The 18,424-nt window shown below is 42.7% G+C and overlaps 3 protein-coding genes across 3 annotated transcripts in view; 2 read left to right on the plus strand and 1 right to left on the minus strand.

Annotated features, from left to right (window-relative positions):
• Nucleotides 1-18,424, minus strand: part of LOC101172625 (uncharacterized) — a 196,350-nt gene that overhangs the window by 119,958 nt on the left and 57,968 nt on the right. The gene's annotated exons all lie outside the window — the stretch shown is intronic.
• The window catches only part of LOC144987153 (uncharacterized), a 157,815-nt gene continuing 147,374 nt past the window's right edge, over nt 7,984-18,424 (plus strand). Inside the window, exon 1 of the mRNA XM_078936231.1 lies at nt 7,984-8,630. Coding sequence (XP_078792357.1) covers nt 8,112-8,630 — 519 coding nt within the window. The 5' untranslated portion in view covers nt 7,984-8,111. The remainder of the gene's footprint in view (nt 8,631-18,424) is intronic.
• The window catches only part of LOC110016108 (NACHT, LRR and PYD domains-containing protein 12-like), a 35,460-nt gene continuing 29,339 nt past the window's right edge, over nt 12,304-18,424 (plus strand). The window contains exons 1-3 of the mRNA XM_023963769.2: nt 12,304-14,196; nt 14,293-14,466; nt 17,362-17,538. Coding sequence (XP_023819537.2) covers nt 12,479-14,196; nt 14,293-14,466; nt 17,362-17,538 — 2,069 coding nt within the window. The 5' untranslated portion in view covers nt 12,304-12,478. The remainder of the gene's footprint in view (nt 14,197-14,292; nt 14,467-17,361; nt 17,539-18,424) is intronic.

An 18,424-nucleotide genomic window follows, 5' to 3' on the forward strand; every position in this document is an offset into this window, starting at 1 on the left:
ATGGATCAGTGGGAGGAACTACAGGACGGAGCCCCTCCCTCTAAAAGCAGAGATGGTAGCCATGACAACCAGAGCAAAGCTCAGAGGTGAGATGAACATCTCCAACTGTCCATGATTTTCTCCATGTCAGAGCTCAGGACTCACACCAGCAACCTTCATTCTTCACAGGAACCAACCTGGACCTGGACCTGGATCCAGCTGTGGGTCCTTCAGGAGTGACATGTCAAAGGATTTACCAATTAACTTCAAGGACATCCATTCAGCAGTGGAACAGTGAGTGTTTGTCAGAGTTTTTGGAGGCTGGATTCTAGTTCAGATGATCAACAGTTTTCAGATGAAGGACTTGAGGTCTGGTTCAGTTCTGGATCTCTCTGATCAGACTCACTTGGAGCATCATGTGTGTGATGAGATCTTTTCAGTTGAGTCTTCTGAGAGTCTCTGAGAGACATCAGAGATGTTGGAGAAGAAAACATGTTGACTGCTGACTCTGACTGACAGCAGCTCCAGTCTAATGAGAAGAATCACTGCAGACTCCTAGGATTCAGATTTTCATGCTTTCCAAACATCACATTGTTCTAGTTTGACTTTCTGCTCTCAGAATTTCTACATTTCTACATGGAGAATTGGAATCAGCATTTCTAGAAAAAGTCTGGATTGACTGACAGAAAATGCTGAAAGCTGGAAACTGTTGATCCAAACATGTCATGTTATTCCAGACTAAACAGCTCAGTCTGTGTTCATGTCAAAGTCCATCAGCTGTTCATGAAGAAGCAGATCCTCCAACACTCTGATGGTTTGGTGTTTGTAGAGGTCAACAGGTCACACAGAAAGTCCAGTCTGCAGCCTCCAGCTGTGGATCCATGAAGAGTGACCGGTCCAAAGATGATCCTCCACTCTTCAGAACTGAACCAGGACCTTCAGACTCACAGTAAGAAGCAGTTTCTAGTGAACAAAGCAGAGTTCAGCTCTCAGCAGGAACAACAATGTTCTCATCAAGAACATCAGCTGCAACAAAAAAGCTAAAGAAGAAAAATATAAAGAAGAGAAAAATAATTAGAAATTGAACAACAACATAAAGCCACACAAGATCCCCAGCTGCTCCAAAAAATGAAATAAATCAGAGATAAATAAGACAAACAACTAATGGAGGACATGGAGAAAAGACCAGATTCTTGAAACAATCTTATACTGAAGTAGGCTCACGAACAAGTCAATTATTAGCAAAAAGATTGAGAAAACAGCAAGTGGATCAAACAATTCACAAGATATTAGACCCAGATACAAATCAGTACATAAATGACCCCAAGGAGATTGAAGATAAGTTCCTAAATTATTATAAACAGTTGTATAAGCAACCAAACTGTGCAGATGTTAATCAAATGAAAGCTTTTCTGGAAAAGATAGACTTGCCAACAATTGGAGAAATACAGAATGAAAAATTAACTTCCCCAATCACAAAGCTAGAAATAGAGAAAGCACTGGGGAAACTCAAATCTAACAAATCCCCTAGTAGATATGGCTTACCAACAGAATGGTATAAAACACTTGGTGAACATCTTGCACCACTTCTGGAACGAACATTTAATCATACACTTGAACACGGAGAAATCCCTCCATCATGGAAAGAGGCGGTAATAACAGTAATCCCAAAAAAAAAGCAATAGCCAAACCTGCTCGGACTACTGTCCCATATCCCTTCTTAATGTAGATTATAAACTTTATACCTCCATTATTTCCAAATGAATCCTTTATTAGTGACATTATTGATGAAGACCAAACCGGTTTCATTAAGAGGCGTCAAACCCAAGATAGTATAAGAAGAACGCTACATGTTATTGACCATATCCAAAGAAACAACACAAGTGCAGTCCTCATAGGTCTCGATGCAGAAAAAGCATTTGATAGCGTGAATTGGACATTTTTATATGTAGTACTCGAAATATTTGGTTTCAATACAAAAGCTGTTAAATGTATTAAAACACTTTACCAACTTTACCAAAATCCCACTGCAAGAATCAAAATAAATGGGAGCCTCACTGAAAGTATACATTTAGAACGATCTACAAGACAAGACTGCTGTCTGTCCCCAACACTGTTTGCATTATTTATTGAACCTTTAGCACAAGCAATCAGGGAAACCCAAAACCTCAAAGGAGTTAAGATTGGGTTAGAAGAACACATTATTGGACCTTTTGCCCGACGATGTAATTTGTTTTCTAGAACAGCCAGAGACAGGAATCCCAGTCTTGATTAACCAGTTGGAAGCCTTTGGTCAACAATTTACAACTGAGATACAATCTGAATTGGAAAAGAAACAAATTGACATTTTTTTGGGGTGACATTAACAAGAACACTGGAAGATCTACATGATGCCAACTACACCAAACTAAATAGGGAAATAAAAAATGATCTGGACAGGTGGAATGTTCTTTCATTGGATATGGGTTCAAGGATAGAAACCATAAAGATGAGTATCCTGCCCCGACTCTTGTACTTATTCCAATCCCTGCCTGTTAAAATACCAAAGAAGCAATACAGATTGTGGGACACCATTATTTCCAGATACATTTGGAGTGGACGTAGACCAAGAATTAAATTTAATAATAATAATAATAATAATAATAATAAACTTTATTTATATAGCACTTTTCGAAATCCAGATTACAAAGTGCTGTACAATTAATATGAGACAAAATCAGTGTTAAAAACAGTTTCCAGTATGGAGAAATAAAGCCAGCACACATATGAGATGGTGATAGTGGTTAGAATCAATAAAATAGATAAATCAGTAAAATCAAGAAAACAATGAAATCGATAAAATCAATAAAATCAATAAAATACAATGTTTAGATTTAAGAACCAATAAAATCATTAAAAGCACACCTGAAGAGGTAAGTTTTTAAAAGGGATTTAAATACTGGTAGGGACCCAGCGAGCCTGATCTCTTCAGGGAGACTGTTCCAGAGTGTTGGGGCTCTTACAGCAAAGGCCCTATCTCCCCTGGTCTTCAATCTAGATTGTGGGATTGTTAAAAGGCCTTTTGCCAAAGATCTAAGATTGCGACCAGGTACATAAGGAGTGAGGAGATCGGCTATATATTTAGGGGCCAGACCACAGAGTGCTTTAAAAGCAATCAATAAAATCTTAAAATCTATTCTAAAACGGACTGGGAGCCAGTGCAAAGACGCTAAAACTGGAGTGATGTGGTCTCTCATTCTGGTTCCAGTTATGAGTCTGGCGGCAGCATTTTGGACTAACTGGAGTTGATACACACTCTGCTGTGAAAGGCATGTGTAGAGTGCGTTACAATAGTCCAAACGGGAAAAAATGAAAGCATGAATCACCATCTCAAGACATTTTTTTGATAGGAAGGGGGTTATCCTGTATAACCTATGTAGTTGCCAGAAACAAGATTTGACCACTGATTTAACATGTGTCTCCAGATTAAGATCAGTATCAAAAATCACCCCCAGATTTCTGCAGCTTGAAGAGACATTGTTCGATAGAGACTCCAATTTCGAAGCCACACCATGTCGGGCCTCAACTGAACCAAAAATAATCACATCAGTTTTGTCCATGTTCAACTGCAGAAAATTGTGGGCCATCCAGGTTTTAATATCAGCAATGCAGCTATTGAGATTATTTAAAAGACCAAGGTCACCAGGTTTAAAAGATAAGTACAGTTGCGTATCATCGGCATAAAAATGAAAATTAAGGTTATGTTGGCGTATTATCTCCCCCAGTGGTAACATGTAAATTGAAAATAGCAGAGGTCCCAGTACCGAACCCTGGGGAACGCCACATGTCATTTTCACCTTGGATGAGCAAGAATTGCCGATGAAAACATTAAAAAACCTGTCCGATAAATAAGAATAAAACCAGTTAAAAACTGTGCCAGAAAACCCAACCCAAGATTTTAAACGTTGTAATAAAATGGAGTGGTCCACTGTATCGAATGCTGCACTGAGATCTAAAAGAACTAAAATCGATATTTTTCCTGAGTCTGCAGCCATTAAAAGGTCATTCATTACTCTCAGCAAGGCAGTCTCTGTGCTGTGGTTGGCCTTAAACCCAGATTGAAGGGTCTCAAATAATTTATTTTTATTTAAAAAGGAAATTACCTGCTCAGCTACTAGCTTTTCCAGGATCTTAGCCAAAAAAGGTAGTTTTGAAATTGGTCTGTAATGCTCAAAGCAACTTGGGTCCAGGGAGGGTTTTTTCAATAGTGGCTGAATCATAGCAGCCTTAAAATCATTTGGGACTGTGCCAGTTGAAAGAGATGTGTCCATTAAGAACAGTATGTGGGAGCTAACAGATCCATATATTTCTTTAAAAAATCTAACTGGCATAATGTCCAGAGAGCAATGGCATGGTTTCATTTTATAAACAATCTCAGAAAGAGTATTGGGGGAGATTGCCTGAAAGTCTTCAAAGATCACTGTGGGTCTTGCAGGTGGAGTTGGCAGAAAAGGAGGTGACAGAGATTTGGTAATGGATATCTGAGACCTAATGTTAGAAATTTTGTTAATAAAATGATTTGCAAATTGCTCACAGATTACTGGGGAAGTCGGTAAATTGCTAGTATGTGGGGCTTCACTTAGCTAATTAATGACCTTAAAAAGTACCCTGGGATTATTTCTATTGGTATTAATTAATTGTGAGAAGTAGTCTGATCTTGCCTTTTTCATTTGACGGTTAAAATTATTCATGTGGTTTTTCAGGGTTTCTAAGTCCACAGATGATTTAGAAGCTTTCCACTTGCGCTCAGCTCTGCGACAAATTCTTTTCGAGTTGCGAATACTGTCAGTCATCCAAGGCATATTTTTATTTTGGACTTTTCTCAACCTGAAAGGGGCAATTTGGTCCAGGATGCGTGCAGTTGCTGAGTTAAAATTTGATAAAATACTGTTTGCATCAGAATTTAAAACCAAAGGGGCCGAGAAAATATTTCCAAAATTTGCTGCAGTAGATGAGTTGAAGACACGTGAGTACATGAAATTAGCCTTAGACTCAGGAGGATTACCATTTAGTTCTGGAGAAAATAAAATGCACTTATGGTCAGACATGATAAAATCCATACATGACACATTGGGGACTGAGATCCCACATGTTAAAATAATGTCTAGTGTATGACCTTTGATATGGGTTGATCCAGTGATAGCTCGATCCAGGTTAAAAGAATCAATGATGTTTAAAAATTCCCTTGCTAGTAGATTATCTGGGCAGCACACATGGATGTTAAAATCTCCAGCAATAATAACTTTATCATGTGTTGGCATAACCAGGGAGAGAAGTTCAGCAAACTCCTCAATAAAACCAGAGGTTGATTTGGGGGGCCTATAAATAAGAATACATAAAACTTTACTCAAACCAGTTATATAAAAATATAAAGACTCAAAAGATTTAAAATCACCAAAAGTGGCTGAAGTGCAGTTAAAATTATTGTTGTATAGAATGGCAAGTCCCCCACCCCTCCCTGAGGGTCTGGGTTTGGTAAAGAAGGAGAAATTGGGCGGGGAGGATTCTATTAGGGGAACACAGTCTCCATCCCTAAGCCAGGATTCTGTTAGCATTAGAAAATCTAATTTATTGCTAGTAATGAAGTCCTGGCAAGTAAACGATTTGTTAGCCAGGGATCTAATGTTCAGAAGTCCAAAGTTTGTCAGATATGACGCAGGGTTTGACGAAGGATTTATAGTGATCATGTTATGAGGATTTCTAGACCTCCTATATTTAAGAGGATAATGGTTCTTTAGCTGGTTGTAAGATGAATTGAGTGGATGAATCCTCTTATTATATAAGACAGTTATATTACAAATGGGTTTAGATTGTGCTGAACAATTGTATACTAACAAAGGGGATTTTCTTTGGGAAATAAATGCGCAACAGTTGGGATTCTGTGAGGTAATTGGGCAACAGGGGGAGCTGGTGAGACAGCCGTGCGGCTCCTTAGTAGCAGAAGAAGAAGCTGGGGGAGCGCTTTGTTGTGAGAACAGTCAGTCACGTGGTATTGTCTGAACGGCATATCTGATATTTGCTGATAAAATCGAACTACCCATCCTGTTTGGGTGAGTTCCATCCGGACAATAAAAAGAAGTGCGGTTCCAGAAAAGATTAAAATTGTCAATAAAACAGCACTTTTGTGTCAGGCAAGCAGCTTGTAGCCAGGTGTTCATACCTAGTAGACGGCTGAAGCGTTCCGTGCTCCGGGATAATCCTGGCAGAGGACCGCTGATGAGAACTGTCTTTCCACAGTTTTTCAAAAAATTAATCAGGTCCATGAAATCCGCTTTGGTTTTTTCAGATTCCCGGCGGGAGGTGTCATTACAGCCCACATGCACTATCAAACGAAAAACAGTTGTTGGAAGTGATTTTAGTATCCCCGGTAGTCTTTCCAAAATGTCCCGAACTGTAGATCCAGGAAAACAGCGAGTGACAGCGTTGAAAAATCAGACATGTCTTATGATGCTGTCACCCACTATCAGGGTAGTGGGAGCAAATAGGGGGCGAGGTGGAGGCATGTGGGGCTCAGAGTTTGCTGAGTCCACACCACCTGGCTGGACAGGAGATGCTTCCTTCTTGTGTTTCTGCTCCGTCGGGGAGATGCTCCTCTGTGAATCCAGGGATGGAAGCCCCCCGGGGCGACGGCGTAGTACGGCGTTTTTCAGGAGGATCCTCCGCCGTGAAGAAGAGGTGGAGCTGCGATGGGAAATTACGGGAGACTTTCTGGAGATGTTGATTTCCGTATCCATCTTGATTTGCCTCTCCACTCCTGGCCGACGGGGGATCACAGACGCCGAGGAATTCGGATCCATGTTTTGTGGGGTTGCCGAGGGCTCGGCCTCATGCGTCACAGCTGACAACTTCGGATTCAGGGGAGGACGCTGTGGGGATTCCCCAGCCTGGTTGTCATCCGCCAGCGCAGCAAAACGATTGACAAGGTTTAATCCAGGAGCTTGAGTCGAGAGGGAACGGCTTGGACCTTTTTGATAGCCACGTACGACGACCTCCGACCATGTTGACCCCGCATTTGGTGTTGAGCAGGACGCCGGTTTCTCGGGATTCCAAGGCAGTGTGTCCTGGAGGGTTTGGTTTAGCGTGGCTAGCCGCTGTGATTGACTACCCGCTAGATCCATGTAGTTCTGCAACAAGGAATCCTTCTGTCGCAATTCCTCGGAGAGTCGGCGGATGTCTTCTAACAGGTTAGCGATTTTTTTATTCGCTTTCAGAAGCATATTGCTGTTAACTTCGAAACCTGGACTGTGTACTGAACGGTTGAGCGTGGCAGCAGCCATGACAGTCAGTCAGACGTTACGGGTGTGACTGTTGGTGCTGAGTGAGCCTTTTGATACTATACAATTAAGAAAAGACAAAGGAGGCATGGCACTACCAAATCTTAGGGGAATACTTCCATGCTGCACAGCTTAGACCTGTAATCTGTTGGTGTGATGACAAGTTTGTATCGAAATCGGACAATGTGGAGCAATTCATACAAGACAGGAAAATTCATAGTTTTATTGGAGATAGACAAGAAGCCCTGAATATAATTAGTCAAATGGGAAAGGTTACTGAATTTACGTTCAAATTATGGTACAAGGCTATGAAAAAATACAAACAAGAAAAAGAGCTTAGGATTCTCCGGTGGATAACCTACGATAAGGACTTCCTTCCAGGTTCCCACGACAAATTTTTTTAGAATGGAACCGAAAGGGCATAACAGTGATGTGCACATTGATAAAAAATAAAAATTTCCTAAATTTTGAAACTTTGAAACAGAAATTTAACTTGACTTATCCTGACCACTTCAGATTTTTACAGATAAAAGATTACTTTGACAAGGAAATTAGAAATATTATATATTTAGATGAAGATGGAATAATTAGAACTATTGTTGAAACCTACAACTCTAAAAAACACAGAATTATATCATATCATATAATCTAGCCACAGGGGTTGTAATCTAGCCACAGGGGTTGCAAATCTAGCCACAGGGGTTGCAAATCTAGCCACAGGGGTTGCAAGCCAGTAACTTCTGTGCCGGTCCCAAGCCCGGATAAATAGAGAGGGTTGCGTCAGGAAGGGCATCCGGCGTAAAAATTGCCAAAATAACCATGCGAATCATCCACAACACTTTAGACATACCGGATCGGTCGAGGCCCGGGTTAACAACGACCGCCACCGATGCTGTTAACCTACAGGGTGTCGGTGGAAATTTGACTACTGTTGGTGGAAGAAAGAGGGGAGGCAGAAGGGTCCGTGGCCAGAGAGAGAAGGGAAAAGGCAGGAACATAGGTTTGAGAATAGGGACTCTTAACGTTGGCACAATGACAGGGAAAGGCAGAGAGCTGGCAGACATGATGGAGAGAAGGAAGGTAGATGTACTGTGTGTGCAGGAGACAAGGTGGAAGGGCAGCAAGGCACGTAGTATTGGAGGAGGATACAAACTGTTCTATCATGGTGTTGATAGGAAGAGAAACGGGGTAGGAGTGATTCTGAAGGGGGAGTTTGTAAACAGTGTTCTAGAGGTGAAAAGAGTCTCAGACAGGATGATGAGCCTAAAGTTAGAAATTGAAGGGGTGATGGTGAATGTAGTCAGTGGGTATGCGCCACAGGTTGGCTGTGAGTTAGAAGTGAAGGAGAGATTCTGGAGTGAGTTGGATGAGGTCATAGAGAGTTTTCCCAGAGGAGAGAGAGTTGTTATTGGAGCAGACTTTAATGGACATGTTGGTGAGGGCAACAGAGGTGATGAGGAGGTGATGGGCAGGTTTGGTGTGAAGGAAAGGAATCTGGAGGGACAGATGGTGGTGGACTTTGCGAAGAGGATGGAAATGGCTGTAGTCAACACTTACTTCCAGAAGAGAGAGGAACATAGAGTGACATACAGAAGTGGAGGTAGGAGTACTCAGGTGGACTACATCCTATGTAGACGAGGTCATTTGAGAGAGGTTAATGACTGCAAAGTGGTGGTAGGAGAGAGTGTAGCCAGACAGCACCGCATGGTGGTGTGTAAGATGACTCTGGAGGTCAGGAAGAAGAAGAGAGGGAAAACAGAAAAGAAGACCAAGTGGTGGAAGCTACAGAATGAAGAAACTTGTGAGGAATTTAGGCAGAAGTTGAGGCAGGTCCTGGGTGGTCAGGATGAGCTTCCAGAGGACTGGGAAACTACAGCAGAGATTATCAGGGAAACAGGTAGGAAGGTGCTAGGTGTGTCATCTGGAAAGAGGAAAGACGGTAAAGAGACTTGGTGGTGGAATGAGGAAGTACAGGAATGCGTCCAGAGGAAGAGGTTGGCTAAAAGGAAGTGGGATGTAGAAAGGACTGAGGAAGGTAGACAGGAGTACAAGGAAGCGCAGCGTAGAGTGAAGAGAGAGGTGGCAAAGGCCAAACAGAAAGCTTACGATGAGCTATATGACAGGTTAGACACAAAGGAAGGAGAGAAGGACTTGTACAGGCTAGCCAGAGAGAGAGACAGAGATGGGAAGGACGTGCAACAGATAAGGGTGATTAAGGACAGAGATGGAAAGGTGCTAACAACCCAAGAGAGTGTACAGAAAAGATGGAAGGAGTATTTTGAGGAGCTGATGAACGAGGAAAATGACAGGGAAAGAAGGGAGGAAGATGTGGTTGTTGTGGAGCAGGAAGTAGCAGAGATTGGAAAGGATGAGGTTAGGAAGGCTCTGAAAAGGATGAAGAGCGGAAAGGCCGTTGGTCCTGATGACGTACCTGTGGAGGTATGGAAGTGCTTAGGAGAGACAGCAGTGGAATTTCTAACAAGGTTGTTCAATAGGATTTTAGAGAGTGAGAAGATGCCTGAGGAATGGAGGAGAAGCGTTCTGGTTCCGATCTTTAAGAACAAGGGTGACACGCAGAACTGCAGCAACTATAGAGGAATCAAGTTGATGAGCCACACAATGAAGCTGTGGGAAAGAGTAGTGGAAGCCAGGCTTAGGAAGAAGGTGGAGATCTGTGAGCAGCAGTATGGTTTCATGCCCCGTAAGAGCACCACTGATGCCATTTTTGCTTTGAGAATGTTGATGGAAAAGTACAGAGAAGGTCAGAAGGAGCTGCATTGTGTGTTCGTAGATTTAGAGAAGGCGTATGACAGGGTGCCGAGGGAGGAGCTGTGGTACTGTATGAGGTCGTCTGGAGTGGCAGAGAAGTATGTCAGAGTAGTTCAGGACATGTATGAGAGAAGTATGACGGTGGTGAGATGTGCTGTAGGTCAGACAGAGGAGTTCAAGGTGGAGGTGGGACTACACCAAGGATCAGCTTTGAGTCCTTTTTTGTTTGCTATGCTGATGGACAGGCTGACAGACGAGGTAAGACAGGAATCTCCCTGGACAATGATGTTTGCGGATGACATTGTAATTTGCAGTGAGAGTAGAGAGCAGGTGGAGGAACAGCTAGAGAGCTGGAGGTTTGCTCTGGAAAGAAGAGGCATGAAGGTCAGTCGTAGTAAGACAGAATACATGTGTCTGAACGAGAGGGATCAAGGTAGAAGCGTTAGGTTACAGGGGGCTGAGGTGAAGAAGGTGCAGGAGTTTAAGTACTTGGGGTCAACAGTTCAGTGTGATGGGGATTGTGGAAAAGAGGTGAAGAGGCGAGTGCAGGCAGGTTGGAGCGGTTGGAGGAAAGTGTCAGGAGTGTTGTGTGACAGAAGAGTGTCAGCAAGACTCAAAGGAAAGGTGTACAAGACAGTGGTGAGACCAGCTCTGCTCTATGGGTTAGAGACGGTAGCAGTGAGACAGAGACAAGAGGCTGAGATGGAGGTAGCGGAGATGAAGATGTTGAGGTTCTCCTTAGGAGTGACCAGGTTAGACAGGATAAGGAACGAGTACATCAGAGGGACGGCTCATGTTGCCTGTGTTAGCGACAAAGTCAGAGAAGCCAGACTGAGATGGTTTGGACATGTTCAGAGGAGGGATAGTGGATATATTGGTAGAAGGATGTTGGAGATGGAGCTGCCTGGCAGGAGGGCAAGAGGACGGCCAAAGAGGAGATACATGGATGTCTTAACAGAGGACATGAAGTTGGCTAACGTTAGGGTAGAAGATGTTCATGATAGAGTGAGGTGGAAAAGGATGATTCGCTGTGGCGACCCCTGATGGGAAAAGCCGAAAGAGAAAGAAGAATATCAACGCTCTACAAAAATCTAATAACCAAGGTCCTGGGCTACAGTATACCAAAAACATGCTTGTTTCTGTATCTGGGCAATATACCAGAAAATTTACTCAAAAATGACAAAATCTTTCTAGCTGAAGGCAAGAAAACCATCCCAAGGCAATGGTACAAGACATATTCACCAAAACAGCAGAAATGGGAAAAAATTGGGGAGTAAAACATGTGATGGAATTGTTGAACCATAGAATAAGAACTCAAGAAGATCTTTGTGAGTCAGAATGAATGTTGGAATCATTGCTGTTTTAAAAACCACAGCATTCATGATTCATTTATGATCTGAGATGATCCAAATCCAAAAGAACTCATCAAACACTTTCATGAAAGAAACTCACTTCTAACAAACAAGTGTTTTTCTATCAGGATCCATCAGAGACTCAGAACTGGATCTGGATCTGAACCCAGCTGTGTTTCTTTCAGGAGTGACCGGTCAAAGGATGGTCTCATCGATTTTAAATCATCTTCTAGTGCAGAGAGGTGAGCTGTATATACACGTTCTTTCTCACAGACATTTCTATCTTCATGTGTGCTGCAGTGAGTGTTGGAGCTTTTCCACAAACACAGAATAGATCTATTAGATTCTACTGAGTGTCTGCAGGACACCAGTGGGTCCATCAGGATCTGATTGTTGCTGATTCTCCACAGACTGGACCAGCAGAGCTCAGAGACTCCCAGTGGTCCGTCTGTCCAGCAGCATCAAACACAGCTGGACTCCATCTTTCTGGTCTGTACATGAACAACAACTACTTTCCCATCATTCTGTCCACAGTCGTCTCCATGCTGCACTTTGGACACCAGTGGACTGTCAGTGTGTCCAACATGGAGCTGATGTTTGGCTCCATGACTTCACTCTGATTGGCTCATTCATCTGGAATTCTGTTGCAGCTGCTGGAGGACAACATTGTCACTTTTGTCAAGAAGGAGCTGAAGAAGATCCAGAAGCTTCTGAGTCACAGGGAGGATGAGGAGGAGCTGGAGGATGGAGATGAAGATGAAGAGCAGAGGAGCAGAGAGTCACTGATGAAGATCACAGTGAACTTCCTAAGGAGAATGAAGCAGGAGGAGCTGGCTGATGGACTGCAGAGCAGTAAGAGGATTTCTCTGAAGGTTTCAGCTGCTGAGAAATGAAGATTTACTGATGTCTGAACACATGGAACCACAGGGATTCAAACCCTCATCATTCAGGGCTGCAGAGAGTTGATTTACTGTTTGTTGTCTTCATTCAGGATCTGCTGCTGCAGTTTGTCGACATAAAGTCCAATCTGGTCTGAAGAGGAAGTTCCAGTGTTTGTTTGAGGGGATGGCTAAAGCAGGAAGCCCAACCCTTCTGAATGAGATCTACACAGAGCTCTTCATCACAGAGGGAGGAAGAGGAGAGCTGAATGAAGAACATGAGGTCAGACAGATTGAAGCAGCATCCAGGAAAGCAGACAGAGCAGAAACAAGCATCAGACAAGAAGAGCTCTTCCAACTCCCAGCTGGAAGACCAGAACCAATCAGAACTGTGATGACTAAGGGAGTGGCTGGCATCGGGAAAACAGTCTTAACACAGAAGTTCACTCTGGACTGGGCTGAAGGCAAAGCCCACCAGAACCTCCACTTCACATTTCCATTCACTTTCAGAGAGCTGAATGTGCTGAAAGAGGAGAAGTTCAGCTTGGTGGAACTTGTTCATCACTTCTTCCCTGAAACCAAACAAGCAGGAATCTGCAGCTTTGAAGACTTCCAGGTCCTCTTCATCTTTGATGGTCTGGATGAGTGTCGACTTCCTCTGGACTTCCACAAGACTCGGATCCTAAAGGACCCTAGAAAGTCCACCTCAGTGGCTGATCTCCTGACAAACCTCATCAGGGGGAACCTGCTTCCCTCTGCTCGCCTCTGGATAACCACACGACCTGCAGCAGCCAATCAGATCCCTGCTGAGTGTGTTGACATGGTGACAGAGGTCAGAGGGTTCAATGATCCACAGAAGGAGGAGTACTTCAGGAAGAGGTTCAGAGATGAAGAGCAGGCCAGCAGGATCATCTCCCACATCCAGAGATCCAGAAGCCTCCACATCATGTGCCACATCCCAGTCTTCTGCTGGATCACTGCTACAGTTCTGGAGGATCTGCTGAAGAGCAGAGGAAGAGGAGAGCTGCCCAAGAGCCTGACTGAGATGTACATCCACTTCCTGGTGGTTCAGGCCAAAGTCAAGAAGGTCAAGTATGATGGAGGAGCTGAGACAGATCCTCACTGGAGTCCAGAGAGCAGGAAGATGATGGAGTCTCTGGGAAAACTGGCTTTTGAGCAGCTGCAGAAAGGAAACCTGATCTTCTATGAATCCGACCTGACAGAGTGTGGCATCGATAGCAGAGCAGCCTCAGTGTACTCAGGAGTGTTCACACAGGTCTTTAGAGAGGAAAGAGGCCTGTACCAGGACAAGGTCTTCTGCTTCATCCATCTGAGTGTTCAGGAGTTTCTGGCTGCTCTTCATGTCCACCTGACCTTCATCACCTCTGGACTCAACATCATGGAGGAAAAATCCTTCAAGATTCTCAAACTGAAACAAAGCAGTCCAGTCCAGTTCTACCAGAGTGCTGTGAAGAAGGCCTTACAGAGTCCAAACGGACACCTGGACTTGTTCCTCCGCTTCCTCCTGGGTCTTTCACTGCAGACCAATCAGAATCTCCTACAAGGTCTGCTGACTCAGACAGGAAGTAGCTCACAGACCAATCAGGAAACAGTCCAGTTCATCAAGAAGAAGATCAGTGAGGATCTGCCTGCAGAGAAAAGCATCAACCTGTTCCACTGTCTGAAGGAACTGAATGATGGTTCTCTAGTGGAGCAGATCCAACAGTTCCTGAGGTCAGGACGTCTCTCCACAGATAAACTGTCTCCTGCTCAGTGGTCTGCTCTGGTCTTCATCTTACTGTCATCAGGAGAAGATCTGGAAGAGTTTGACCTAAAGAAATACTCTGGTTCAGAGGAGGCTCTTCTGAGGCTGCTGCCAGTGATCAAAGCCTCCAACAAAGCTCTGTAAGAACTCTCAGGAAAATCACCTTCAGTCAGCAACTGAATATAAGTGGAAACATGAAAGATTCAATAACTGCTGTCTGTCTTTGTTTTCTTCAGACTGAGAAACTGTGATCTGTCACAGAGAAGCTGTGCAGCTCTGTCCTCAGTTCTCAGGTCTCAGTCCTCCAGACTCAAAGTTCTGGATCTGAGTGAAAACAACCTACAGGATTCAGGAGTGAAGCTTCTGTCTGCTGGACTGGAGAGTCCAGACTGTAAACTGGAGACTCTCAGGTCAGCTTTCATCCAAATGTTGATTCTCTTCAGTTTTTCTCTATTTCAGGAGAAAGTGTCAGATAGACATCAGGTCAGAGGAAACGGCAGAGGAGTGTTGTTAAAAATCCTGTTTTATCTTTATCTGATGGTTTCAAATGTTATTGTGTCTTTTTGCACCAGACTAACCTGGAGAACCTAGGTCCATTCAGGTGTTGATATCTGGGAGAAGTTCATGTTCTGTGTTCTTTGAAAGAAAACATGATTCAATCACAGAACTGCAGATTTAAATGGACAAACAGTTACAGCAGATTTCTGACCCACAAAGCAGCAGTTCCTTATGAAGAGAACTCAGTGATAACACCTTCACTTTAAAGAGATATGAAGTCCAACTGCAGCAGACTGACAGGTCTTTCCCACAGACCTGGTTCTAGTAAATATTCAGAACCAGGTCTTCCATTTTATAAAGTCTTTAGGTTAGCTTCTAGTTTTCAGTCCTGGTGTTTAAGCAGACACTAAATCTTTGCTGGGTTAGAGTGAAAAACCTCTACAGGTAGTTTATGTTCAAAGGTGGGGGCGGAGCTACCTGGCCAAAGGACGACGGTTAGATCAATTCACCAAGAAACTGAAGAAGATCCTAAAAAAATTCTGGGGTCAGAAATGGGTCTTTGGGAGCAGCAGACACAGTGTACCACACTCAATTTTATTCTCTGCTATCGCACGGCACACTGTGTGTGACCTTGTTGAGTCTTTGACCTTCAGACACACTCGAATATTGCAAACATTGCATTGCTCTGTCATTTTCTCCCATCAAATGTGCCGTTGCGGGTCAAACAAACACACTTTTATTTCAGACTCAGATGTGGTCCATAGAAAAAAGATACAGATACAGTATACAAAATAAAAAGTAAAAAGATATAAATTAAAAAGAGTATTATCGCTGTATCCAGTGTTTCCTCAGCCAAATGTAATGATTCAGCTTATGCAGTGAGCTAAACACAAAGGGCTTCAAAAAACTCCACAGACTTGCTTTTCTTGAGCCACTTTTAATTTTGTAAAAACATTATCGCTTCTCACAGGGTTCTGAATACATCAAAGAGCTTTACTTTTCACGCATGCGCACCACTCTCGAACACGTGCCTCTCTTCCCAAACCAAGCTTCCCACGTTACGTACCGCATGTGGCCACTAGATGGCAGCGTAAGACATTACCTTTTGACTTTACAATGAACTTTTGAATCTTACTGTCCCAAATAAGAAAAAAATAACAATTAAACCCATTTAACCAATAACAAAAACATAAAACACTGGGGGAGACAGCACAGAAGTGTAGCGGCATGAGCTTCTTTTGGGATCAGTCAGAGACATGATAATTGAGTTCTTAGATTTGTCCAGGTGTTCCATAAGGCCGTATGTAAGCTTACGCAGTAGTGCTTCACAGGTGGGGATGTGAGCATCCACAAACAGCTGACTGGCTCTGTACCACCTGGGCACCTGTAGCAGAAGCCTGAAGCATCATTATAGGCCACTAAGAATTTGCGGAATGTCCCACGTCCATAGTTCCACCAAAGAGGGGCCGTATACAGAGGAGTGCAGTAAGCCCTTAACAGCGAACACTTCACCTGAAGAGAACACGTACTGAATTTTCTCATCAGCATGTTTGCCTGAGCATAGAGTTTACAGTACTGTCGCTGAATGTCTTTATCATCCCTCCAATCATCAGTAATGAAATGTCCAAGGTATTTGAAAGATGAGGTTTGTTCCAGAGGCGTTCCACAAAGCTTAAAAACAGGAAAGTTTACATTTCTGTCCTTACAACCGTTACTTTGCTTTTAGAGGGATTGTAGTTTATATCAAAGTCTCTGCCATAGTCAGAACAAACTTTTAAAAGTGTTTGTAACCCAGGACTGTAGGGGCTAAAAATGACTAGGTCATCAGCATACATAAGATGATTAAAGGTTTGACATCCAACAACACACCCAGTTTTGCACAGATTCAGATTAGTGGATAGGTCATGAATATACACATTGAATAGGAACCCCCCCTGTTGAACACCATTGCTTACATATAAAGGCTCTGATAAGACATTGCCCCATTTGACTACCATTGTTTGATTAGCATACCAGAAAGCCAAGAATCGTACAAGGTAAAACTCGTAATCCCAGTTCTTTTTTTAAATCTGGACTCATTGTCTATTTTTCTTTAACACACAGGAGGATTTTCTGTGCTAAAGGTTCTTAACAGGGTTCTGTTTAATTTTAGCTTTGCTTTAGGAAAAATCTTTAATGTCTCTTTTCAAGTTTTCCTTAATAAGCAACTTTGTTTTACTGAATCTTCATCCTCTGTGAAATATCTGCAGGGGGTTTAAACTTTATTTGTTGTCTTGATTTTGTGTCTGATCCAATAAAATGTGATCAAGATTTTGCTCTGGAGGTTTTTTTGTTTTTACCCATAATTCAAAGTGATCTTCAATTCTCAATGAACAATTGACTTTGCAATGTGATGATGTCATTTGAAATTGCATTTTACAATTTAGGGTTTAAGATGAGGAAATAGAATTAATCTGACATTTTTGAAATTTAACCTTTTAAATCAAAGAAAAATCTATTTGGATTTTAAACTGTCATGTTTTTCTCCAACTGTCTGTTCAATTTGCATTTCTGTCATTAGCAATTCATGATGATCAATGACATTTCAATTCCTCGTCTGTTTTAACTTCATTTAAAGTCATTTCTAATCTGTTGCATTTTCTTATATGATCATGTTTTTGGGTCAAAATCCAAAAGAAATTTCTAAACAGTGAAAATGTCATCTGTCAGTCTGTCATCAGGGCGGGTCCCACCTGACTGAATGGACCAAGTTCCTGGACCTCCAGCTTCATCACTGCTCCTGAACACACTTTTCTGTCTGATTGCAGGTTGAAGGACTGCAGCTTATCAAAGATCAGCTGTGAAGTTCTGGTCTCAGCTCTGAAGAAAAACCCGTCTAATCTGACAGAACTGGACCTGAGCAAGAACAGAAACCTGCAGGATTCAGGAGTTCTTCATCTGTGTGGTTTTCTGGAGAATCCAGACTGCAGACTGCAGACTCTGAGGTCAGACTCCATGTTTCAGTTGTGTTCAGATCAATATGAAGACAAAGTTGTTTTGACCCACAGTGAGCAGAAATGTCCTTCCTGCAGCTGCTTGTTTTCTTCAAAGATCTGCAAAAGAACTTCTTCTTTTCTTCCTGCAGCTGCTTGTTCTCTTCCAAGATCTGCAGAAGAACTTCTTCTTTTCTTCCTGCAGCTGCTTGTTTCAAAGCTGTCTGCTGAACCACCGTCAGTTCTGTGCATTGCTTAATGAAGTTGAAAGCAAATATTCTGATCTCCTTCTACACAACACAGTCCGATGGCTGTCCAGGGGTGACGTTTTGCGTCACTTTGTCGTCTGTTTAGAACACGTAATAACATTCCTGAAAAGCAAAGACCTGAACTACCCGCAACTGGAAGATACTGAGTGGCTGGAAAAGCTGCACTTTTTGGTGGATATGACTGTGACAAGCCACCTAAACGAGCTGAATGAAAGTCTGCAGGCGCCGCAAATGCTTGAAGCTGTTCTGTCATCTGATTTGATTTGTCGAGCACAAGCTGACTGTCTTTGCTAGAGATGTACAGAGAAAGAAGAGGATGCTGCTGCTGTTTTACCCTTGCACTGACTTGCTTGGCATTTGCACAGAAATCAAACTTAACTGTATTCATTTGATTTTACATCCTTTACCTTTTCAAAAGGCTGTTGTTTTCTTTTTTAGGGGCTCGTCATGCACGTTCCATTTTATTGTTTTTTGTTCGAATCCTCAAAAAAAAAATGACATCAAAAATCGGATTACTTTAGTACATTTCTTTAATTTTATCAAAGCAATGAAACATAATTCATTGATATTGTAATGAAGTTAAACTTGCACAACAGAACAGTCACGTGACGCGTCGTTCTCCCAGAATG

The sequence above is a fragment of the Oryzias latipes genome, chromosome 2 (genome assembly GCF_053564925.1).
Source record: "Oryzias latipes strain Hd-rR chromosome 2, Olatipes_Hd-rR_3.1".
Lineage (NCBI taxonomy): Eukaryota > Metazoa > Chordata > Actinopteri > Beloniformes > Adrianichthyidae > Oryzias > Oryzias latipes.